This window comes from Sander vitreus, chromosome 8, assembly GCF_031162955.1.
Source record: "Sander vitreus isolate 19-12246 chromosome 8, sanVit1, whole genome shotgun sequence".
NCBI classification, from domain to species: Eukaryota; Metazoa; Chordata; class Actinopteri; order Perciformes; family Percidae; genus Sander; species Sander vitreus.
The window spans coordinates 35,632,739-35,659,494 of NC_135862.1; the positions used below are offsets into that span (position 1 = coordinate 35,632,739).

Genomic DNA, 26,756 nt, shown 5'->3' on the forward strand with positions numbered 1-26,756 from the left:
AATTCACACACAGTAAGCACAAGGCTAAAAAATATGCTTCGCATTCAGTCTAAACACACCTTTAGAATTCTGCTCCCCTCACCTGTCTGTACTGTATTACATTGTTGACACACTGCTTCTGCTGCTGGTTGGACAACAATATACCTTACAGCAATGCAAAGATGACAACCTTTGAATTATTTGAACTCATAATAATGCTATTATAGAATAGCATTCTTTTTTTTCTTTTTTGGGGGGGCTGCTGTTACAAGAGAATTTCCCCAGTGTGGGATAAATAAAGTCTATCTTATCTTATTCAACGCCCAATCTGTACCAGGCTCGTTATTATGGATCCCACGTAACTTCTAGGCAAGTCACGTCCTACGAAGCCGCTCGATTGGTTGGCGTTAGGCATTGACCTTGAGTGGTTAAGGATAGGATAGCCGATTGGTCAGGGGATAGGACCTGAACAAATCGGGTTACGTTACCTTGCGTAAGCATGGATGCCTGGCCAATAGTAATGTGTGAATGCTATTGAAGGGCGGGTCTTTCCTAGAAGTTTCTTGGGTTCCATAATAACGTAGCCTGGGAAAACCCTGACGAACTTCCGGCAAATTTGAGATTTGCTCTGTAAGTCCGTCTGGCCAAGACCCCATTCAAGCCCATTTCCAATTTTTCCAAATCGAGGCACCAATCACAACCGTTGAAGCGGGCTTTACATGATGACGATAGCGCAGCGACGGAAAGCATCTTTTTGTTTACATTCAACATGACGGCCACCGAAGGGCAGCAACCCGTTGATGCTGCTGTCGCTGCTACGTCACCCGGATCGTTGGTCTGATTGGTTGAAGGACTATCCAGTTGCGCCCAGAGGCATTTGAGCGGCATCCGTTGGTGACGCCCCTTTGGAAAAGAGCTGTGAATGAACCTTTCCCAGACCCACTCTCAGTTACAACTGAGAGTGGGTCTGGTGTCAATCAGGCTAATAATAATGCGTACCAGACCCACACAGACCATGGTGTCAAACAGGAGCTGGAACATACCATTCCATAACATGGAAGCAGGTCTCAACAGCAAGACTTAACGCAGGTTAGCTAACGTTAGCCACCAAAAGCTACTAGTTACACCCATAGACTGTGAAAAATAATGGACGTAGCATCCGTGACACCACCCATTGGTTTGTGGACTGCTGTTTTGAGCCTTGAATTGGATAGAATGCAGGTTTAAAGCACTTCCGCATTGGCTTTACTTTTCAGATACGGAAGCTTCGTCCATTATCTATGTCTATGGTCATACCAGACCAAGTAAGGCTGTTGCAGCACAAACCTCCGAGTGAATTGAATTAAGCAACGGTGTGTTTTATTCCTTAGGAATTGTAATTTCAATTTGTAAATTGTGTCATTTTTTTTTTTAAATGTGCATATCCTTGCTTTAAAATATGAATTGGTTTTAGCAATGGTGGCCTCCCTATCACTCAACACTATGTGTGCTAACGTGTTAGCAGGAATCTCCAGATCAATGATCTACCGTACTGGGAACACATGGATCATGTCTGTGTCCCTGTTGTTATCAGTCAACATGGGACAACTACAAAACCCTGCTGTATATTTCTTTTTAGTGGTGTGTGTGGAAAGTCACTAATGTAGAAGCCTGTTTCTCTGAATAAAATGTGTTACAGTAACAATTTAGGTTGTCAGATACTGTTTGAGTTCCATGGTCTGCACGGTGAACAATGTTTACAACAACTTTTTGGCAAAAGTGTTAATTTTTAACACAAATGTGTGTACGTTTGTTCGGGCAGCTCATCGTGTTATATTCTTTCAATAGAAATGTGCTAACTGTCGTTTGAATGAAACGTGCCAGCGTGCGTGTGTGCGTGCGTGTTGGTTGTTCTGTTATGTATGTTCAACTGTCATTTTTACATGCAGTATGAGTCCACAGGTCACCTGGCTGCTCTGACACTCTCTTTGTCTCTTTATGACTCATTATGATTATGACTAATATATCCTTCATATTACTAAGATTTGTATCTGTGCTTTTTTTCAATTCAATCTTCTTTTTTTAGGTTGAATCCTGTCATCTGCTTAGGTGAACTTCATATGAGATCAAACCCTCACTATTGACTTGGTAAATAGTCATGTAAATACACTATAGGTCTATTATAGTTAAAGTTTCAGTGAGAATCTGCTCTTAGGGTAAATAAGTTATGGTTTGGGTGGGAGCAAAGTGGTAGCCGATGTAGAGATTTATTAATAAGCTTTAGTTTTTTTAATTGTCTGATTTTATTGCACAACACCTGAATACTGCCGAACATTTCATCATCAAGCATGGAGAGATCCAAGGCGTCCAAACAACGGGACTTACAGTATGTAGTGCAACATCTTCATGATGATACTACACTTTTGTGTTGTTTTTTAAAAGTTGGAATGTGGAGGTAATTCATTTTATAATTTGGAGTTTATTTCTTTTGCTAATTGTTCTGTGTTTGTATTTTTGCATATTTTTTAATAACAACTGAAGAAAGTAGTGGGCAAAGAAGCTGATTGGTTGATTAAAGATGACGGTGTAAAGGCAAAGTTTTGGTTTGTGTTGGTGCTGTATGTCCATGGTGAGCCCTAAGGCCCAAACGCACTGAAAGCGTCTGACTTTTCATTTCCAATGGCCAACACGCACCAAAAGTGTAATGAGGCACGTTTGGGCCTCTTATACAGGAAGTCTATGTGATGGGAGCCTGACATTTCAGTCCCTTAGCTGCTCATTCAAATAATGGGAGAAAAAGGGTAAACATTGTTATGGCTTGGATGGGAGAGAACTCACCAGGTGGAAGGCACCTAGTGAAAAAAATACACTAGTGGGGTGTAGAGCAGAATTGTCAAACTCAATTTCACTAAGGGGCCACACTGGAAAACGAGAATCACATCATGAGCCAGACGTATGCAGTTTATTGACATGCTTTAATTTCGTCGAAAAAGTCAAATATCTTTGACTTTATTGTTGCATCTTCTCACTTACAATTAAGAATAATTTCCAAACTCAAGTCTGTTCTGTCATACAATGATCTGGAAAAAGTCATCCATGCCTTCATAACCTACCGCCTAGACTATTGTAACTCTCTCTACCTTGGTCTCCCTCTGACTCTGGTGGCACGGCTTCAGATGGTCCAAAATGCAGCAGCTAGGCTGCTCACGAACACAAAAAAAGCGTGAACACATTACACCTGTCTTAGCCTCCTTGCACTGGCTTCCAGTCCAGTCTAGGATACAATTTAAAATACTGCTGATGGTTTTTAAAGCTGTTCCCGCCCTGGCCCCCAGCTACAGAGCTGGTATCATTCATCCCCATGTAGCCCCCAGGTCCCTCAGATCCTCCAACCAAGGCCTCCTCCATGAGCCACGGTCCTGGCTTAAGCAAAAAGGTGACAGAGCCTTTTCTGTTGCTGGCCCTCAGCTGTGGAACCAACTGACAGCTGACATCAGAAACGCCCCTTCAATTTTAATATTCAAAACCAGGCTCAAAACTCACCTATTTACATTGGCCTCCCCCCCCCCGTGTTTTAATTGTCTTACCCTGTTATGTCTGTAATTAAGTGTTTGTCTATTGATGTCGTCTTAGCTTATTTATTATATTTTATTGTTATTATTCAATGGTTAATGTGCTATGCACAGCACATACTTACTTACTTACTTACAGTTTGGTCGACATAAAGCCCTAAAAAAGTCAGGAAAAATGTTCTTCAGCAATCATTAAAAAAAGCCCCCAAAAGTTAGCAGTTTCTAACGTTAGCTTAATGTAACTGCACTAGCTACATTTTTTATAAATATTTTAGCTCAACCATTACGGGACCGAAGTGTCTACAACCGGGAGCACGCACTGGGAGAGCGCAGTCACAGCTCTGTGTGTGTGTGTGTGTGTGTGTGTGTGTGTGTGTGTGTGTGTGTGTGTGTGTGTGTGTGTGTGTGTGTGTGTGTGTGTTCCATCTGTAACATTAATGAAAGCCTAAAGCTGATAAACTGACTTTTAAATAGTTACCTTGTCAAGTCGTGCTTATTATTTAAAAAAGAGATTTTTGAACTTAACTGCTTCAAGAGATGCCATATTTACGAGTGCTGACCCTGTTGCGGCAGCACAGGACAGCACTGGGTAAAATATAGTTAATTTTATCCTACTTTATGAAAAGAAAATCTTACCCCCTCGCAATTTTTACCTGCATCTCTTAGTCATTTTACTCTGGCGCCAGGCCTGGGGAGTAGGCATTAGCCACACCAAAATCAAGTTATTTTAATACATATATTACATGTCTTTTTTAGCATACACCTCAGAGAAAATACCGGGGTCAAGACCTTGGTAACCACAATTCGTGGGTTTGGCCATGTGGGCCTGAGGCACTCATGTATTTGAATATAACATTAAGGTCAATCCAAAACAAGAAACCTGTGTTTGTCTCTCTTAAGGGCAAAGTATGACGAAGTGAAAGAAGCTTCTAAGGAGTCCTTCTGCTTTTCATGAGCAGAGGGAGAAATCTAGCAGTGAACATTTACATAGGGGGGGCTCTGTCAAGTGTGAAAACTCCCCTTACAATGAAACTAAAGTGACATCAGCCATGTGTGACATACTGTATCAACAGGCTTTAACTTTGAATTTCCAAGTAACTCCTAGTACAGTTCAATTTAATTTGCAGAGAAAATAAACAGTTGTGACCTATTCCTTTGCGTCTCCAATAGTATGTACCAACAAAACACATCTTAACAAGTTGTTTTAAGGCTGCAATAGTCAATATCTTTACATGAATGATTTGTCAAATAACTGTGTGTCATGTCAAAGGAGTCGTCATAGTGACAAACCCAGAGAGTATTATCACCCAACAAAAATATTCTACTTAAGTAAAACTACTATTACTTTAATGAACTTTTACTTAAGTACAAGTAAAATTACTTTACTTGTTGTTATATTTATATATCTTATTTATACTTATTACACTTTACTTAATTAAATCGCAGTCTTTTGATAAGGGCACACAAAGACATTTGATTTTAGTTTGTTGACCGATACTTTGTCAAAGAAATGGCGCAAATTTGACTTTGACTTTTTTTTAACTCCGTAACGGATGTGATCTAAAATCTAGCAAAGCACAAAACTTACTTAAGTAAAAGTGAAATTACAGATCTTCTCCGGGAACCATCACCTTATCGTGGTGGAGAGGTTTGTGTGTCCCTATGAACCTGAGGGCTGTGTTGTCTGAAGCTTTGTGCTCCTGGTAGGGTCTCCCAAGGCAAAGTGGTCTCAGGTGAGGGGCCAGACAAAGAATGGTTCAAAAATCCTATGAAAAATCGAGGAAGGGATGAAGTGACCCTGCCCGGAGGAAGCCCGGGGCCCCCGTCTGGAGCCAGGCCCAGATGGAGGGCTCGTCAGCGAGCGTCTGGTGGCCGGGTTTGCCACGGAGCCCGGCTGGGCACAGCCCGAAAAAGCTACGTGGCGGACATCCCTCCATCCCATGGGCCCACCACCTGTGGGAGGAACCGCTGGGGTCGGGTGCGCTGCCACATGGGTGGCAGTGAAGGTCAGGGGCCTCGACGGACCAGACCCGGGCAGCAGAGGCTGGCTCTGGGGACGTGGAATGTCACCTCTCTGTGGGGGAAGGAGCCGGAACTTGTGCGGGAGGTGGAGCGCTACCGGTTAGATCTGGTGGGGCTTACCTCTACGCACAGTCTTGGTTCTGGAACCATACTCCTGGATAGGGGTTGGACTCTTTTCTTCTCCGGAGTTGCCCAGGGTGTGAGGCGCCGGGCGGGTGTGGGGATACTCACAAGCCCCCGGCTGAGCGCCGCTACGTTGGAGTTTAACCCGGTGGACGAGAGGGTCGCCTCCCTACGCCTGCGGGTTGTGGGGGGGAAAACTCTGACTGTTGTTTGTGCTACTGGGTAGTGTGGGTAAATTGGGAACGTCTGGAGGAGGCCCCTGTCCGACAGACTTTCAACTCACACCTCCGGCGGAGCTTTTCGTGTATCCCTGTGGAGGCTGGGGGCATTGAACCCGAGTGGACAATGTTCAAAGTTTCCATTGCTGAAGCTGCGGTGAGGAGCTGTGGTCTTAGGGTCTTAGGTGCCTCAAGGGGCGGTAACCCACGAACACCGTGGTGGACACCGGTGGTCAGGGAAGCCGTCCGACTGAAGAAGGAGTCTTTCCGGGATATGTTATCCCAGACGACTCCGGAGGCAGTTGCAAGGTACCGAAGGGCCCGAAGGGCTGCAGCCTCTGCCGTGAAAGAGGCAAAGCAGCATGTGTGGGAGAAGTTCGGAGAAGACATGAAGAAGGACTTTCGGTCGGCACCAAGGTACTTCTGGAAAACCGTTCGCCACCTCAGGAGGGGGAAGCGGGGAACCATCCAAGCTGTGTACAGTAAGGATGGAACGCTGTTGACCTCAGCTGAGGAGGTAATAGGGCGGTGGAAGGAGCACTTTGAGGAACTCCTAAATCCGACTAATACGCCCTCTATGGTAGAGGCAGAGCTGGAGGATGAGGGGGGATTGCCATCAATTTCCCTGGTGGAGGTTGCTGAGGTAGTTAAACAACTCCACAGTGGCAAAGCCCCAGGAATTGATGAGATCCGTCCAGAAATGCTTAAAGCTCTGGGTGTGGAGGGGTTGTCTTGGTTGACACGCCTCTTCAACATTGCGTGGAAGTCTGGGACGGTGCCTAAGGAGTGGCAGACCGGGGTGGTGGTTCCCCTTTTTAAAAAGGGGGACCAGAGGGTGTGTGCCAATTACAGGGGTATCACACTTCTCAGCCTCCCCGGTAAAGTCTACTCCAAGGTGCTGGAAAGGAGGGTTTGGTCGATAGTCGAATCTCAGGTTGAAGAGGAACAATGCGGATTCCGTCCTGGTCGTGGAACAACGGACCAGATCTTTACTCTCGCAAGGATCCTGGAGGGAGCCTGGGAGTATGCCCAACCAGTCTACATGTGTTTTGTGGATCTGGAGAAGGCGTATGACCGGGTGCCCCGGGAGATACTGTGGGAGGTGCTGCGGGAGTGCGGGGTGAGGGGGTCCCTTCTCAGGGCCATCCAATCTCTGTACGACCAAAGTGAGAGCTGTGTCTGGGTTCTCGGCAGTAAGTCGGACTCGTTTCAGGTGAGAGTTGGCCTCCGCCAGGGCTGCGCTTTGTCACCAATCCTGTTTGTAGTATTTATGGACAGGATATCGAGGCGTAGTCGGGGTGGAGAGGGGTTGCAGTTCGGTGGGCTGGGGATCTCATCGCTGCTTTTTGCAGATGATGTGGTCCTGATGGCATCATCGGCCTGTGACCTTCAGCACTCACTGGATCGGTTCGCAGCCGAGTGTGAAGCGGCTGGGATGAGGATCAGCACCTCTAAATCGGAGGCCATGGTTCTCAGCAGGAAACCGATGGAGTGCCTTCTCCAGGTAGGGAATGAGTCCTTACCCCAAGTGAAGGAGTTCAAGTACCTTGGGGTCTTGTTCGCGAGTGAGGGGACAATGGAGCGGGAGATTGGTCAGAGAATCGGCACAGCAGGTGCGGTATTACATTCAATTTACCGCACCGTTGTGACGAAAAGAGAGCTGAGCCAGAAGGCAAAGCTTTCAATCTACCGGTCAGTTTTTGTTCCTACCCTCACCTATGGTCATGAAGGCTGGGTCATGACCGAAAGAACAAGATCCAGGGTACAAGCGGCCGAAATGGGTTTCCTCAGGAGGGTAGCTGGCGTCTCCCTTAGAGATAGGGTGAGAAGCTCAGTTATCCGTGAGGAGCTCGGAGTAGAGCCGCTGCTCCTTTGCGTCGAAAGGAGTCAGTTGAGGTGGTTTGGGCATCTGGTAAGGGAGGTGTTCCAGGCACGTCCAGCTGGGAGGAGGCCTCGGGGGAGACCCAGGACTAGGTGGAGGGATTATATCTCTAACCTGGCCACGCCTCGGGATATCCCGGTCGGAGCTGGTTAGTGTGGCCCGGGAAAGGGAAGTTTGGGGTCCCCTGCTGGAGCTGCTACCCCCGCGACCTGACCCCGGATAAGCAGATGAAGATGGATGGATGGATGGAAATTACAGATTTTTTTTAATTTAAAGATTATTTTTGGGGCCTTTATCTATACATGACAGCTGAAGACTTGAAAGGGGAGGGGGGGGGGGGAATGACACGCAGCAAAGGGCTGCAGGTTGGAGTTGAACCTGCGGCCCCTGCATCGAGGAGAAAACCTCTATATATGGGCGCACGCTCTACCAGGTGAGCTACCCAGGAGCCCAAAATTACACATTTTAAACAATACTTCAAAAAGTAAAAGTACACAAAAAAACTATTCAATTACAGTAACATTAGTAATTGAAATTGGTTCCTTTCCACCTCTGGTCTGACTGTTTTGGTTCAGTCTCACCTCTCTCCTTCAGGCTGCTGTAAGGTGTCTTCACATATGACTGGTTCAAAGATGGTAAGAAGATTATTATGACTAAATCATGCAAAAAGTATAGAGCAGCAATATGAGTCAGACAGATGCTCACCTGTTACAGTACAATACATACACTGATGATCAGATCCAAATGCAATCTGCAGAACTTTTTTATATATACTTTTTTACAGTTTTCAGGGTTGATCCAAAATGAAAACCTGCTGAATTTAGCAGACAGTTTTTCTGCTTGGTGTGAAGAGTTCTATTTATTTATTTTATTTTGTCTGAATTCTTTTCCCTGCAACTTATGGTTAATGGGTTAACAAAATATAATTTAGTATACATGTTTCTAATTTAGATTTTTAATTGAATTTTAAAACATAAAACTCAGCCTACCAAGTTTTTGGCCATTTTTTCCGATGTTTTATTGCGTTTTTTTGAGTTTTTTGTTGCTTTTTTCAACGTTTATGTCGCTTTCTCCGGTCTTTTTTTATCGCTTTTTTCTATGATGGTGCCAACTACAGCTATATGGGACATACAATATTACAGTCAAATTATTTGACTTTTTCTCTTAAATAAAAGCATGTCAATAAACTATACATGTGTGGCTCTTGATGTGGTTCTCATTTTCCATTCTGGCCCTTAGTGACGTTGGGTTTGACACCCCTGTTCTAGTAGAAACACAAAAAAAATGTAATACTCATTTATCTAAAATCATATACAGTATATATAGAATTTTGTAGCTGTGACATGAAGGCGGCGAGCAGAAAGTACAGTAGTTTTGGTCTCAATTAAACAAGCAGTGAATAATTCACAGGGAAACCACGTTGAAAACAAAGCAAATACTTCCTTCTTGAATGTCAATTTGTTTAGGGAAGTGAAATAGACTTCAACACAAACACATGCACAAAAAAGCCCATACATGAAACTCCCACTCCTGGTAACCCCCTGCACACAGATAAAGGTGAGAGCTACTGACACGTCATATAGAAATCCCTGAATGAAGCCCAGGGTCTCTCCCCTGCAACTGTATAAATATGGAGGCAGCTGGAGTCCAAGTCATCACAGCAGAGAGAACAGGTTGAGCCAGCTCAACTCAGATTAGCACCGACTGCTACACAGTGAAGGGAACACACACACACACACACTTCAGGATGGCTGCTCTTCGTCTTGCCCTGTCTGTGGTTGTGCTGATGCTGGCTGCCATCACTCTGAGTGAAGGTAAGAAGTGGCTTGATAATAATATGATATAAGAAAAACATTATTGTCTGTCATGAGTGACAGAAATTTGTCTTAGACAGGGCAGGCTCAAATGAAATAAAAATACATATAAAAACATAAAAGAGAAAAAGAAACAAGATCTTTTAGTGGCTGAAAGATATATTAGTGCAGCTTTAAAGGTTAAGAAACCCTGATTTGATGGTTCCAGCACTACATACACTAATTGTATGAAATTGTTCCAGTCTTACTTTTAAAGACAAATCCACCCTAAAATATTATTCAAATGTTCCTTTTTCACAATATTGAACAGCTTACTTTCTTAAATGTTGTTAATCAGTTACAGACCTACCGTCTTAATCAGGCTTTTGATTGGCCTGTCCACACTTTACTTTCTTATGTATTACTTTGTAATTTTAATTGTGTGTTGTGTTTTTTTAAAATGTATCATCTTGTTTGTTTGATGTAAAGCACTTTGTCAGTTTTATCTGATAGGCTGATCGGTGCTCAATAAATACATTTTACTTACTTACTTCCTTAATAACTTACTTAATAACTTACTTACTTGTTTACTTAATAACTTACTTACTTACTTACTTACTTACTTCCTTCCTTACATACTAACTTACATACTTTTTTTTTTTTATACTAACTAACATACTTACTGGTGGAACAACTGAGCAATGACACAGATTTCAGATTTGGCCTCATGCAGGCCCAGAGGAAATTAAAAAGGGAACAAAAATGGAAGAAGCACATGATGTCTATGAGTCTGCGTGTTTGTTGTGAGTTGTTCATTTGAAGGTGTTTGTTGGTAGGTGTGCGTGGTGTCGGCCCAAAGAGATGCTGCTTTCGTTTCAATGAGAACGAGGTGCCTAAAGACAGAGTGGCTGGCTACATCCGGACCAGCCAGCGGTGCTCCAACCCTGCCATCTTGTAAGTACACAACCTTTAGAGCAATATATCAGTGTTGTAGTCAAAACCACCTAAACCGAGACCAAGTTATCACCAAGTCCAGAGTGTATCAAGATCGAGACAAGACCAAGACTTTGAGGGGTTGAGACCAAGACCAAGACCAGACCAGTGCGAGTCCCACGCTGCAAGACCCCATAACATTGAAAATGCTAACAATAGGCACTCCTCAAATTGAAAACACCCACAGAAAACAAATAAAGTCCATCCGCCAAATGTTATTACCGATGATTTGGCTGACATCCAATCACAGTATTGATGTTAACACAGACAGTTTAGTGATATCCCTGCAGCTGTGGTCTTGACCGGTCTTAAAAATAAAATCCTAAGGCCTCTTCATCTGAGACTGAGACAAGACTGAGTAAAAAATGTGGTCAAGTCCGAGACGAGACTGAGTCCTTCGAAAAAGTGGTCTCGAGACCAAGACTGATGTTGAGTACTACAACACTGCCATATATCACAGACATCATGTAATGTACTGTATCTACACATGAATGCACTGACTGTCTGATTTCTGTGTGTGTGTGTGTTCAGGTTGAAGACAGTGGCCGGTCGTCAGCTGTGTGTCAGACCTTCAGCCACTTGGGTGAAGCAGCTCATCAGCTACCTGGACGCCAAATCTATCCCAGGAGAGACGTCCAACCTGTAACCAGGGCAACATGTGGCCAGTTTATCTCCAATTTCAGCTATCTGTCTATCTATGTGCAACATATATACCTAATACAGTATATAGTAAATAGTGTTGTGTTTTGTAACATACTCATGGATAGAATTTGCTAAGAGGCATTTCTATAAATACCATTTTCTACATTTATGATTTCAAATGTTTAATTTAAGTATATGGAACAATATGTATGTGCTCGCTTAATACAACACTCAAAGTCCGACCGTCAACACTGTGAACTACCGTTGCAATGTAGTTTAAATTGACTTACAGAAACTACTGCTACTTCCATACTCTGTCAAAGAGGCATGTCTCCCAACTCCACTTGTCGTTATGAGTATAGTATAAGCTACGGGTTACCCCACTATTTATGAACCATTCTGAGCTCGTTGTCTATTTTTTCTATAAAGTAAAGTGATGATCATTTACAGTCTGTTTGTTGCAATTTGACAACAAATAATTGATTTGAATAGAATACATTGATTTCTGTATGCTTGTGCTACTAATTTGATCCTCTTGAATTAAAGCAAGATAATATGTCAAGGTTTGGCTGTGCTCCACTCTCTCTTCTTGTCAGGGCTTTAGTTTCTACATGGATTTAACTATTTCATTGTGTTCATTCCCTTTTTGATATTACATAAACAATTGTGTGGAACCATAAATGCTGAAGGGATGGAGACATGCAAAGAAATACCAAGTGCTGCAAATTAGCTTCACATTCTCATATTGCTTTTGATCTTCCTTTTCAAGGCTAAGGAGCTTTCTCCCAGATAAGTAAGCTTTAGATGTGTGGGATCATGTGTCTGTGTGATAACACTGAATTCCTTAGCAGCACTGAAGTAATGACTTTTTGAAAATGTGCCAAAAACTTATTTCCTTAAAGCCAGAACTTTTGGGAGATACCACATTTTCCTTCTTCCAAATGACACATTGAATTATTAAGCAATAAAACACACACTTGCTCATTGCAGTACATGCATTCATTCATTCAACCTTTATTTATCCTCGAGAGATCATTGAGGGGCGACCCTCATTTTCAGTGTCATGGAGTCAGATTACAAAGACAAACACAGAACAACAACACAACTAAAGAGGGTCTAAAATCGCCAATGCTGGACAGTACAGCATGGACAAGTTTAATTCTATATATGAAAAAAAAATGCTATTTGCAAAGACACCTACAGTCACATTCAGACTACAATACAGGGGTTATGTACTGTAGATATGACTGAACTACATGAGTTAACAACAAGTGTGTTTTTGGACAAGACATTTGCTGGAACGTCAGATGGCAGCTGCTTTCTTTGCCACAAGAGCGCACCAATGGACCACTTAGCATCATATCCAAGCCACCATCACAAGTGCATGCAAATCTTTGGGATTGTTCCTTTAACTGTGGGCTAAACAACAAGAAAAGTTCCCATCATCAGAAGCTTTACTAAAGAGACACACAATGCTTTTAATGGTGCTTCCAGTGATGACTTCTTGATATAGACCTACTTTATTCTTTTCATTCCAGCCACCTAATCACATTGATTTACTGGATAGCACCAGATAGGAACGCTTCTTATGACATTCACCGCCAGGGCTTTAAATCAACTTTTTTGATCACCAGCCAGCATGGCTAGTAGATTTTTAAAGTTACCAGCCAATCAGATTTTCCACTAGCCAATTTTTGGATTATGAGTGTCACTGAATACACCTAAGCATCCATGTTTCTTTAAATAGTTTTTTTTTGGTTGATGGCAAACATACACAGCGTGGTTTGTAATCGATACCACAGACGCTCGGCATGTAGCTGACGGTTATACGAAACGTCACCACACATTTGTACTCCAAGCAGTGCTGCCAGATTGAGATTACGTTTCCAAGCAAAACACACACAAAACCGCCCACATTTCTTGGCGGAAAACAGACCAATCTGGCAAAAAGTTTGCAGCCGGCCGATTCCAACAGACGCAGTGTTATTCGCTACATTTTTTTACCAATTGGCTGGTAACTTTAAAATGTTACCTGCCAAAGTTCATTTTTACCTGCATTTGGCGGGTGTCAATTTAAAGCCATGTTCACCACCAAAAAGGGGCGTAGCCATAATGCCCAAAGTGAGGGGGACAGATTGTTGTTTTTTTTAAAGATCCTCTCCCATTTGTCTCTCCTAATCACGGATTCCAAGTAGCGTACATTTAATTTATGATTGATGGAAACCAACATTTCCATAAACCGTTCCATACTGTTTTGCTGACTGCTGCATCTCGCCCAATGGGAGACCTGCTAACATTTGAACTGCCCATACAGGTGGAGCATACTAATGAACCAAATATTAGTACTAAGTTCCTCAATATGCAAAAAGTTATTTTTGGGGGGGGGGGGCAACCTGAGTAATGTGCACACTCGCCTACTTATGGTGCGTTCAAATCAACTCAGGCCTGTTGTGTGGGGGACAGACACCATTATGTAAAGCCCGTGTCCATTACCCCCTTGCCACCAAACCACCAGTAGCCTTCTGCCTATATTCTGACTACCTAACAACAAACCATGGGTTACCTATAAAAATAACATTATTGGGCCCTTATTATATAAATGTTATAACTACATTGCTGTATGTCATGATCTCCTCAGAGCCAATGCTGGTCCTAAATGCTCCCCTAATCTATTTTTGATAAGCAAATGATTCAAAGAAGGCCTATACAGTTTTTTCCCTATGTGTTGTGGCTTTTGCATCACATATGTCTTACTTGATACTTACCCATGGTATGGCCAAATGAATATTAAGCCGCATTTACCACTTCGGTTGATTGATATGTTTAGTAACGCTATTCACAACAGTCTTTGAAGGTAGCAAGTGTCTGCCTCCAGCACTTGAAGGCATCACACACACGATCAGAGGCCGGGCCGATCACATTTGTGTTTGACCAATAGGAATATGGATCCAGGTCTCACAGATGCAAGCTAGCCACACACAGCCAGTAATATAGCGGAACTTAGGGCTGTTTTCCTTCAAAATAAGAGCCTTCATCACGCCCTAGGTTTGTCACTTGTCAGTTCTCATAATTGTACTTTTTATATATATATCCTACCAAAGATCCTCTATACTAAACCGTCTCTGTATATACCTATGGTACTTTGCCATGAGGTAGTTTCTTTTACTGCCTTTTCTGAATAGCTTAAATATGATACTGGTGTGTCTTGTCCACATTTGAAGCTTAACTCATTACCATGTGAGCACATCTACTATTGATATCATACTATTATTGTAGCATTACAGCTATAACTCACAGGAATGTAGTTGTTAAATGCTAACAAAATAAACTTTTATTTTGGTTATAATGACAAGCCATTCTAATGTTTAATATCCAGAACAAATATGTTTTTTTTTTTTTTAGCTATTCAGGGAGACAAATATATAGAGGGGGGAGAGAGAATTTGTCTGGCCAATGTAGTGGAAACTTCTCCCCTTGAAAATAAAAGTTTTAAATTTAAAAAAAAAATAAAAAAATAAAAAATAAAAAAACAACAACAACATTATTTTGAAATTCTGAACCGGATGCACTGTATACATTTCATTTGTTTGCCTTGTGAGGGAAAAAAACTGTCGTTAAGCATTTTTCTTCACTGTGCTAACGCTACATCTGGTAGTAGTATCCGTCAGCGGCCATATGTAATTTAACCTCATTCATTCGTTTACAGGACGCACTTTGCTTATTTTTGTTTACACCAAACTACGGGTTTTAGGGTGGAAAGAGCGTATTTCTCTCCGCTCCGTCATCTGTGTGGACGTTAATCAGTTTATGTCCGTGCAGGCTGGGCTGTGACAGCACAGTAGCAACAATGATCGAGCGACCAGAGACTGCGGTTCCCAGCATCGCTGTAAGTCCATTTGTCTTTCAAGTATCGTTGGACCAACGTGCAAGTGTTGACACTACTGTTGTTTTCTATAACGTTACCCTATTTAACCATACCCGTGTGTTATGGTTGCTGCTGGTACCGACCTCTGATATATGGAGAAAACTAAACACCAAGCTCCTTTAATAGCTGCTTGTTTCATGATATTTAGCATAACTACAAAGACATATACTTGAAAGAAACACCTCTATTTCTAACATTGGCATAATGTGGTTGACTAAACAAGACGTAATTTCAGTAACGTTCAATGCCATCGTTTTAAAGAAATGAATCACGCCTCCCACCTCTGTACCGTTAACGTTACTCTGGTAAAGGGAGGTTATGGGTGCGATGCATCATTTGCATTTTTGTTGCAATATATCATGTTTGGTGGATGCAGTGTTTGCTAAATGTACCAAATGACAAAGAGATAACACTATAAGGTTGTCTTTTAAATAGCAGTTATTTGAACTGAGGCTGGCTTGAAGGCTCCCTGAATGTTAGAACAGCACGTATCGGGGGTTACGTGGTCTGGTTTCAATTATACCTCGTTGCAGTGTGGACATATATTATATGGGCAACAGTGCATTTTTGTTTAGACGTGTTTTCCTACCGACCATGACAATATTACTAGTGAAAGTATGTAATTTAGTAGCCTACAATTGAGATCATAGCCACACTATGGTGGTCGGATTTTATGATCCCAGTTGAGATTTGCTCTCCTTCGCCAAATTCCTTTAAGAAATCTCGCAGTTTAGCTAGACCACGATCAATGTAAATAAAAAAGGAATTTAATTGAGTGAAATAGTGCTTGGTGGACTGTATTGTAGCCTATACATAACGATAATGTCGGAATCACTCACTACTAGAGGTATTAAACTGTGTTCCCAAACATGTACATGTACTGTAGATAGCAACTCTTTATTAAACTGCTTAATTGTCGAAAGCAGTTTGGTGTGACTGTCCACACAACTGCGTTTAGCCAGAAGAACCCTGTTGGTTGACCACATTTGCTTTGCTTTGTTAAGGGCTTTGTACACTGGCACTTACTTTGTACAGTATCTGTTTGTGATACAGACGGAGTGGATAGCCAGTGACTTTCCTTGGCATAGCACTAAGGGGGTGGGCATACACATTATGCACAGAGACATTAGTGTAGGAGCAGTGGGCAATGAGCAATGTGCTCATTGCTAAAAATAACAAAAGAAAGAAATTACACAGGCATTGTTTTCAAATGATTTCTGTCCCCCTACTGCAGTGCTAAGAGATGCAATATGTATTACATGATTAATATTCAATATGTAATAAATCAAAGTTTAACATGTAAGCATTCAGAGGGTCTCAGCATCAGCTGCTGAATGCATGCAGGGGTGGGGGAGTGGACTTTGCAATACAGATGATGTCAGTGAACCAGGCAGCTACTATCACCACTGGGTCGACTGGGGGAGGGGTTAACAGTAATAGTGTAGACTGACTAGCCTTTCTCTCTCACATCCCCCATTACTTCCCTCTTTTCCCGGCCTGTTTTTCTCTTAGTCACTTTTTTTTATGAAAAAGAACTACATTAGTAATCATATTGAATTTTTTTTAAAGTGACAAGTGCCATTGCAGCATTGCAAATAATGATTGTGATGCTATGATGAATACAGTTATCATTAGCTGGACATAAGACCTTTCAAGCGTGTTGTGTGTCTCTCGTAGGCTCTACAAACCTCATTATGTGCTACAGACACAAGGTCCCCGTAAATAAAAGGGTTTCTAATTCATGCACACATGCACATGCATGCTGTATGTTGATGCATTCACACACTTGCACGCGCACGTTAACTCATATAGTGCACCATTTGATCCACAGACTCCTATCAAGATGTGTACACACACACACACACACACACACACAAACACACACCGTCAGAGTTGGCACCTTATGTAACACATTCATAATTACACACACAAAACTTGTATGTGGGTGGATCAAACATGGAAGTGGTGGAAAGTGCTTCAGGCTCATTCAGGGCAGTTACGCCTGGTGTTGAGCTGCATGCATCATGTAGTATTGACGAGGCAAATAGATTGTTTCCTTTTCTTTTCCCACATTCTGTGTGTCCAAAACGTCCACAGAATACTGGTAACTTTGACACCCCTCAAATAGTCCAGAATATTTAAATGCATATCCGTTGGGGGGGGCATTTATTTTTGTGTTGCTAGGAAAGCTCTCCGAGGCTGTAATTGTGAAAGTCTAGTTCAACATTTGTTCATAATGATGAGTCAATGCTGATACAGACAATATCCAAATCTCAGCAGGTGCAATATTTGTTAAAGGCAAAATATGTGTCAAAATACCATTCTGAGTTAGTTTTGTGGTGCTGCGGAGATCTCCCAGCCTACAAATCATATTCTACAGACTTAACAAAGAAAACATATTTGTTTGCTACAAAATCACACAATGACCATTTTAATATATTTCTCAATCAAAATAATAATTATGCAAAATTGTTCATTTCCATAATCGCAATTATTAGATATTTTCCCCAAATTGTTAAACCCTAGTTCAACCATATGTGAATGTTGAATATCACACATCTCCCACTCCTCTGAGAAAGTTTTCACAAGATGCAGGAGCCTGGCTCCATTCAGCCAAAAGAGCATTACTAAGGTCCGCTACTAATGTTGTTGGCCGATAAGGTTCTAGTCTATCCCAAAGATGTTGGATGGGGATGAACTCAGGGCTCCTTGCAGGCCAGTCAAGTTCTTCTACATCCCAACCGGGAAATGCATTTCTTTATGGACCTGGCTTCGTGCACTAATATGTTGAAACAGGAAAGGGTCTTTATAGAGTTAGAATAGGTCTTCCCCAAACTGTTGGCACAGAAAGAATGCTATTGTCTGGTTTTGAAAAACACTAATGTATGATTGTGGTGTGACAAATGGCACATGGTCACTTGTATTCACACTTGGCAGTAATTATTAAGTGCAACATAAACTGGCTACTAAATGTTGTTGTGTGTTCATAGTGCGCAAAAGATGCATCAGATGGAAGCAGTTGTCTCAAGTACAGAAGCCCGGATGTGACGAGTGTACACTAGCACTTATCTACAATGGCATGGAAATGGCCTTATAATGCCCTATTTTATGTTTTCAAAATGAAAAATAGGTTCATTCTGTGCCTTCATTTGGGAGTTTAAATTGGTCCAAAGTTAAGCTGCAGGTGCTTTTAAACCCCCTCTTTCAGCCGATCTATCAGTGCAGAGCTGCAGGTTTCCATCGGCGCCATGCATGACAGAGCCTGAGAGGCGTTCACTGGCAGGCAGGCCAGCAATCAATTGTGTTTGCCCCGCATAGCGTGCAGGGCAGTGCACAGTGATTGGGGGGGTGTTATCCGACAGCAGACTGTGAGTGAGAGAGGTAGAGAGTGATGGGGAAATGAGAACAGGATGAAGAGATATCTCGGTGGTGAAGAGAGAGAGCAGCTGGCGAGCCTGACTTTCCAAATGTTGCTGTATAATTAATTGTCTCAGAAATAATAATATAATTGTCTCTTTACTCTTTAAATTTCTCTGGCTTGAGACAGCTACTACAGCCCAGGATGTTTGGAGGTGCTATGACAACAAGTGACAGCTGCCACTAGCATAGCTTTAGCTCAACAGTCCGACCAATAGTCACTTATAAAATTACAATTCCGCACAATTCTAAACAAAGCAACAATAACCATCATCAGTCCACGGTTTCTGTGGGGTCTTAAAAAGTCTAATATTTTAAAATCAAAATGTTAGCCCTTAAAAAGTCTTAAATTCGCTTAAGTATTGTGTTCTAGGTCTTAAATAATTTTACACAGGTCTTCATTTTCCTACGTCCGTGCAACGCTACCTCTGATGCTTCCGCAGCGCTTTATAATATTTTTTTTTTTTTGCTAATGTCAGCAACTATTTGCGGTTAAACAAAGAAACCGTGATTACGATCCATAGATCCACAGCCTTTACCACTTTCCTACATGAGGAACAGGGTGGACATGTTCAACGCGTAGCGAGATTGGATTTGTTTGTTTGTGTTGCCTTGTCTTCCTCCACAGAGGAATATACTTCTGCATTTCTGCTTTGAGGAACTGATTGGCTTCATTTATTGGCTTATATGACTGTTCTGTTTTAGTTTACTTGTTTGATGGACTTTGGCAGGGTAGACTCCACTTCCTCTTTCCATCCTCCTCGGAGAAAGCCTGTTATTTCTCTCTGTGTGCCTGCACCCTCTCACCTCTCTTTTCCCCTTAAAACAGCCCTTTTTTCCCCGACTTGTGTTCATCCCAGCTGCACTTCACTTCAAAGGGGCTCTGCCACTGCAGGACACAGGAATACTAATTGCAGGTTCACAAAAAAAGATTCTTCTCACTTTGTGTGCACACCATGACTGTGTGCAGCTCCAAATCAGCTGTGTATTTGTTTACACACAAGTATAATACCATAGCAGTGATGTTGATAGGTTTTCAATGGAGTGAGTCCCCGGGAGCCACAGGTGGTCATTTGAGTGGGTCCCAGTACTTTTTTCACCATCCTCCCGGAACCGTCCCCAAATGCAATCTAAGCACTCCTATAATGAATGTGGACTAGAACTGGGCCATATGGAGAAAATCAAATATCATATATTTTTTGCCCAAATACATCAATGTCGATATTGTAGGGTTGACTATTGGTGCTTTCACAAAATATTTACACAATGAGAGTTTTGATAAATAATTCCCAATAATGTGGATACAATGACTAAGTGGGTAAAGGCAAATAATAGAACAGTTACTGTAGTAAGTCTGGTTAGTTCAGAAAATGACATCACTTTACTGTAATGCAGCCTTTAAAACCAGGAAAAGACAACACTTGTCATATTACGATATTAGGATATCCAAAAAAGAGGACTCTGGATTTTATTTCAGGACCCCCACTGCAGGGATAAACTAAATTGCCTCTGCATTGTGTAATTGTATGTGTTAACATCATTACTGTGATTGGATGTAAAACTTCCTGCATCAAATGCAACCACCCCCGCCTCCCCTCCTTAACACATACTCCCAAGAAAGTGAATCTTGGAGACAGAAGTAGTAGTTCTGGATGTCTGGTCTTGGTCTTGACTTGGTCTGGCCCGGTCTTGGTCTTGACTCGGTCTGGCCCTGCGTTGGTCTTGGTCTTGACTCGGTCTGGCCCTGCCTTGGTCTTGGTCTTGGTCTTGACTCGGTCTGGCCCTGCCTTGGTCTTGGTCTTGACTCGGTCTGGCCCTGCCTTGGTCTTGGTCTTGACTCGGTCTGGCCCTGCCTTGGTCTTGGTCTTGACTCGGTCTGGCCCTGCCTTGGTCTTGGTCTTGATTCGGTCTGGCCCTGCGTTGGTCTTGGTCTTGGTCTTGATTTGGTCTGGCCCTGCCTTGGTCTTGGTCTTGGTCTTGATTCAGTCTGGCCCTGCGTTTGTCTTTGTCTTGATTCGGTCTCAACCCTTCAAAGTCTTGGTCTTGATACACTCTGGTCTCGGTTATGACTTTAGGGGGTCTTGACTACAACACTGCCTCATATATATTGATGTTGATATAATATTGAAATATTGCCCAGCCCTAGTGCATCCCCTGGACACATGGATAGTGAGTTTACTGCTTCCTTTCAGGTTTGAATGCATCAGAGACGCAGCACGTGTCCCTAGTAACATCGCTGCCATAGCAACAGAGATTCTGTGTGCGTTGCATGCATCTGTGTGTTGCTCATCTTTTGCCAAAAGCCTGTTCTGTTGAGGGCCTATATTCTATGTTTAATAATACAAATTTCAGAGTTTAAGAGAGTGTGTGTATGTAGGCCTGTAACAATAATCCTGGGATTCATTAAAAACTTTAATTTATTTACAAAAGTAATAAATAAATGAATTTTTTTATTTGACTGAAAGCGTCAATTAAATTGTTAATTGCAATGACTTCTGAGACGATTAATTGCACAGCAAAATTTTGAATGACTCTGTGTATGTTTTAATTATTCATACTGTGTGTGATTCCTGCATTAACAGAAAGTGTGTGTGTGTGTGTGTGTGTGTGTGTGTGTTTTCCTTCAGCAGCGGAACCTGGAGGGCTATGTGGGCTTCGCCAATCTCCCCAACCAGGTGTATCGGAAGTCTGTCAAAAGAGGGTTCGAGTTTACTTTAATGGTTGTCGGTAAGTTGGAAACATCTACATCTGACTCATGACTGAGTGGTGAATGTGTGTGTTTTCTTCTGTTCATGTGAGAGTGTTTGTGCGCCCAAGCCAATCTTACAGTATGTATGCACACCTGCCCATCCGTCTGCTCGTCTGAGTGTTTTCATTTTTGTGTGAATGTGTGTCATCGGCGCAGGTTCAAAGGAGGCAAAGCATGCGTGGCATCCAGCGCACTCAGCTGCTCAGGATGACGAGTTGACAATTTAAAAATCCGTTTCTGCAGGACGGAGGTCCCCTGTGTGGCCTGGCTTTGAGAACATCTACAGCAGGGGTGTCGAACTCAGTCTCACTAAGGGCCACACTGAAAAATGAAAATCACATCAAGGGCCAAACATTAATAGTTTTATTGACATGCTTTTATTTAATCGAAAAAGTAAAATATCTTTGACTGTATTATTGCATCTTCTCACTTACAGTTTGGTCGACATAAAGTCCATAAAAAGTCAGCAAAATAGTTCCTTAGCCATCATAGAGTTTAGCTAATCAACCAAAACAATGATTACATTTTTAAAAGCCGCTACCACACAGCCGACTCCCAACAACCTGTTTCACAGCCTGAATATGAAAACTCACTGGTTCTGTGGGGAAGTTTCCCGGTGTGGGCAAATCTTACAAATTCGGTTGTAAGTTTGAAAAACAGTTTCTGATTTATTGTGAACCTAATATGCAGGCCGGATCAAAATTTGTGAGGGGCCTGATTTGGCCCCCGGGCCTTGGAGTTTGACACATGTGATCTACAGTGTTGTTCAGTGACGGAGAGGGAGCATGTGAAAATATTTCTTGTCAAAGCTAGATTCCCACAGTTTGTAGGGGAGTTGTCTCTGTGGCCCCAGGTCGCAAAATAACACATCTGTGTGCTTTGGACGACTTGATTTGGGACGTGAGCCGCAGGGATGTTGGCTCAAGTATGAATGAACCTGGTCACAAAATGTGGCTAACAGCATTACAGAAGGAAGGAAGTGGACAGAGGCGTGGAGGGACCATGCATTTGGCTTTCTTTATGGACACACCACACTAACACATGCATAAGTAGTTTTGTATAGCAGGGTTTTCCCTTCCATTTTACGTCTTATGCCTACCAGACACTAGAAGACTTTGAACAGACTAAAGTCGGACACCATCTCACATCTAAAGACAATCATCCCACATCTATCGTTAAAGACTGTCATAACATGTAAAGACTGGGGATCTTGCAGGGTCACACATTGCACCGCTAGTGTTAGCTGGTAACTTAAGGTAAAGTCAGCAGATTTTCTGTTCTGCTGTACATGTAGATGAATGTCTCCAGTACCCTGAGGTCTGTGTTTACCTGGCGGTAAAACTCCCGTTGGATGACTGGCTTCAGAAGGGTTAAAAATCTAGAACTTTCCCTCTTTAGTGTTTAGCTTAGTGTGTCGCCATAGCAACAATTAACAACTCTGGCTCTAGCTGTTGCTGCTTCCTGTTTGGTGCTGGAGGGAGCACCTAAGGGTTTTTTAATCACTGCTTAAGTGTATGAACGACTAACGATTGGGAGAGCATCTGGCATTGTAGAAAGCATTGTCTTCTTCTGGCTAAAGCTGCACAATCATGGCCAATATTGGGGGTTTTTTTGGTCAATATTGAGATCACGATTATTTACCATGATTATTCACATTCAAATAAACAGAGCACTCTTTTACTACATGTTGTGAAGATTAACAGATCCTTAAAAATGACTGCCTTTAATTCAAATCGCAATTGACGCGTGTCGCAGCGCACGCCGTGTTTCCATTTCAGCTCAGTGTGAGAGTCTTTACTGTCACTTACTGTCACGTTTTGTCTCCTCTAACACACACACACACACACACACACACACACACACACACATACATACGCACGCGGGGAGTATGTATCCAGTTTCGCTGTCGATATGCAGCGCAGCTGCTTACTGGTGGAATCCAGTTTAAGCCTGTAAGACGCAGCTGAGACACGAGCCTGCACGGAGCTGCTGCAGAGATTCAAATGAGACATTGTGACGTTTAGCCTGCAACGGTCTAGGGCAGGGGTCTTCAGCGTTTTTAGGTCAAGGACCCCTCAGCTGAAAAAGAGACTGAGCAGGGACCCCTGCCTTTTTAAATACCTTTTTATGGTGCATACAATACTAAGCTATTAAAAGAATTGTTGACATATTCATATATTTATACATTATGTTTTAATGTTAAAATGTGGAACGGTAACTGTTTCTGTGGATGGCTACCTTACCTACAGGCCAGTAAGCCTATCGTCAATGTTGTGTACATTTAAAAACAGATTTATCTTTACAAATAATATGTTGGATTCATGTTAATAACATGTTCATTTTTTTTAACTATCAAACAATAATTGAACAACTGTTCAAGATCTCTGGTCTAGGGCTTATGGGAAACGGTGTTCATTAAATGCACGCTAAAAACAAATGTTGAAACACAACAATATTAGATCCTTTTTCAAACTACCATCCATATTTAAACATATGGAGCCAGCCACTTGACATACTGTTGAGAAACGTTCTGTTCCGAGGCTGGATTTTTGGTTATTAGCATAGTCAGAAATGTTAATTGGATTTAGAATGAGGTTGTCTTACCCCTGGAACAGAAACCGGAAGGTTAGGGTTAGGGTTTCACTTCGGCTTTCTGTTGACATATTTAACCAGGCTCTGTGTGAATGGGGCATGTAACCAGTAATGAACAGATATGCATTGTACAGGGAAAATGTGCACAATCTATTATTAACAAAAAGTGAAATATTGAGTACTATGTTGGCAGATACTTCATATTAAATGACAAAAACGTAATTCCCTACCTTGTAATTCTGCAATTATTGCCATATTTTCTACTTAAAGGTGGATTGAGCGATTGTCCTCTCACGGTGGGTTCAATTTACAAGAGGCACAATTAGAGGTTTTGGTAGATGTATTTTTGCAACTTTGGACTCAGCAAAAACAGTCTCCCCTGCTTTCAGTGTTTAAGCTTTTCTTGACTCTAGCTCTGTACTTAAAGCACGGGCATGAGATTGATTGGTTCTCATCTCACTCTCGCAACAAAAGCAAATAGGCATATTGAACTATTCCTTTAAAACCCTAACTAAACTAAAGCTTGACAACTCAAAATATATCCTGTCAGTGTAACTTTATTCAGTTGGACCCTTAAAAAATAATTTCCTATTGTGCTTCTCTTTCTTTCTGCCTTTCATCATTTCTGCTCCCTCAGAAATATTCTGGATTTGGCAGTTGTTTTGGCAGGTTATTTTAGGTTTCTACGTCGGTCTTAAACTCTGTTCCAGCTAGCCTTAAAATGTTTTAAAATGTCATAAATCTAACTCTGTGAATCTTGTGGTGTCCCCAAATCAGTTCAGTGGACAGAGAAAGACATTAACACAAAGAGGCGTCCAACCTTTATTATTTCAGCCTGGGGTTTTTAGCTTCCTGTTTAGTAAACAGCCACTGTGGAAGAGACGCAGGAGGGACACAGAGACAGCAGAGTGATGTCTTGGGTGAGAACCAGAGAGAGCTCCACATTGTCATCAATTAGATCCTGTTTCAGGCCCTCTCACATATGGGCCCCTCTGTCTCTCGCCCCAGCTTTTTGGCTCCCAGCCCCGCATACCCCAGCTGATCCAAATTACACACACAAATGTGAAGAGCATAGCAGTTTGTTCAACGCTACACACAAAATGAGCCTTTGGGGTGGGGGTGCCTACGCACGAAAGTAAGCATGATTGGTCCATGTACTGTAAAGTCAATGAGTCTGTGTTACTTTATGCGATCACGAAAAGGAACGGAATTGTATCATGTGCATGTGCACGTGCCGACAGTTTTGTTGTCATTACTTACAAGTCCTTATGGGGGAGACAGAAACTACACACTATAGCTTTAAAGTCGCCGAGAGTGTCCAGTCCAGCCAGACCCTGGGCAGTAAAACTGAGATTAGCACTCATATTCAAGTTTATGTTCTTGTTGAACGGTTGTTTGATAAATTGCAATTAAACCCATTTGGAGAAGATTTGAAGTGCTATTTTTTTTTTATATCTCAATTCTAAAACCTCTTTGGGGGGGCCCCAAAAATGTCTCTATGCAGGAAATACCCTGCACACAGCGGACAGTTAAAGAAGAGGATCAGAGGGAGGTTTTCTCAGCTGGGGCCAGTTTGTCCCACCACTGAATGCTTTCTGAATTCATCATAGCTGTGATGCTATGATGAATGAAAGCTGTGACGAAAGACATTGTTCACAGACTATTTTTCTCCATGACAAAGACGAGATATCGACGAGATGAAACTAAAACTGTGACTTTATCTCATAGTGACGGAGAGGGAGCATGTGAAAATATTTCTTGTCAAAGTTTGAAAAACAGTTTCTGATTTATTGTGAACCTAATATGCAGGCCGGATCAAAATTTGTGAGGGGCCTGATTTGGCCCCCGGGCCGTGGAGTTTGACACATGTGATCTACAGTGTTGTTCAGTGACGGAGAGGGAGCATGTGAAAATATTTCTTGTCAAAGCTAGATTCCCACAGTTTGTAGGGGAGTTGTCTCTGTGGCCCCAGGTCGCAAAATAACACATCTGTGTGCTTTGGACGACTTGATTTGGGACGTGAGCCGCAGGATGTTGGCTCAAGTATGAATGAACCTGGGGCCCGTTTCAGGAAGGAGGTTTAACAAACTCTGAGTCTAACCCTGATCTCTGAGTTGATTTACCCTGAGATGGGAAACTCAGAGTTTTCGGTTCCAGAACAGCTGATTTGAGTTAGTTCAATCAACTCAGAATTAAGTGAGTGCACCACCACTATAAAAAGGCAGCATGAATGGAGCAATGATACTGTGATTCACCATGGTAACAACCACAAACAAACGGGTCGGCGGAAATACTCATGCGCACATACGAGTTTGAACATAGAGGCTAAAAGGTCCAATATGTCCAATAAAGTTTGGAGAGCTACTTAAGTGTGAGATTGGCTTGTGCAGCTTTAGCAATGTATGCAACATCATTCTAATCCATGCATCTAGTAGAAGTCATGTACCCTCTGTATACAGTGTTGTATGGTGAAATGTCAATGTTAGGCATTCACCATAGACTTATACTGTGTAACTTTGGCAAAAGGTACAATAAACTCCCAATTCCTGCGTCATTAAACGTAGAATCAACCAAAAATGAGGACTACAAAGTTCATACATATGACCATGATCACAAGCCAATGTAATGGAGAAGTGACATAGAAAAATAGGAAATACCAGTGTTGCAGAGGCAAGAGAGCTGATTGTTTTATTTATTTATTTGAGAAGCAGCCAGCTGGACCTACAGCATTAGGCAGACTGTGAAAGTAAAGATTGAAGGCTGGCCTCAGTACTACTGAACTTGGCATTGTAGTGAAATGTGACGGCTCGGCTCGACTCAGAGGCCCAGTATTGTAGTTTTGGAGCAGGCATATGGTGTATAAGAGTATA

General features: G+C 42.2%; 2 protein-coding genes across 3 annotated transcripts in view; both read left to right on the forward strand.

Moving 5' to 3' along the window:
• Positions 1-9,357: 9,357 nt before the first annotated feature.
• Positions 9,358-11,769, forward strand: LOC144522703 (monocyte chemotactic protein 1B-like). Its single transcript, XM_078257982.1, has 3 exons — positions 9,358-9,589; positions 10,405-10,522; positions 11,093-11,769. The coding sequence occupies exons 1-3, from the start codon at positions 9,523-9,525 to the stop codon at positions 11,205-11,207; spliced, it is 300 nt and encodes a 99-aa protein (XP_078114108.1). The 5' UTR covers positions 9,358-9,522; the 3' UTR covers positions 11,208-11,769.
• A 3,049-nt stretch (positions 11,770-14,818) lies between these two features.
• Positions 14,819-26,756, forward strand: part of LOC144522704 (septin-7-like) — a 58,348-nt gene continuing 46,410 nt past the window's right edge. Inside the window, exons 1-2 of one of the 2 annotated variants that reach the window (XM_078257983.1) lie at positions 14,819-15,089; positions 21,173-21,272. In XM_078257983.1, coding sequence (XP_078114109.1) covers positions 15,051-15,089; positions 21,173-21,272 — 139 coding nt within the window. In that variant the 5' untranslated portion in view covers positions 14,819-15,050. The remainder of the gene's footprint in view (positions 15,090-21,172; positions 21,273-26,756) is intronic. The other variant, XM_078257984.1, reaches the window with a different exon arrangement.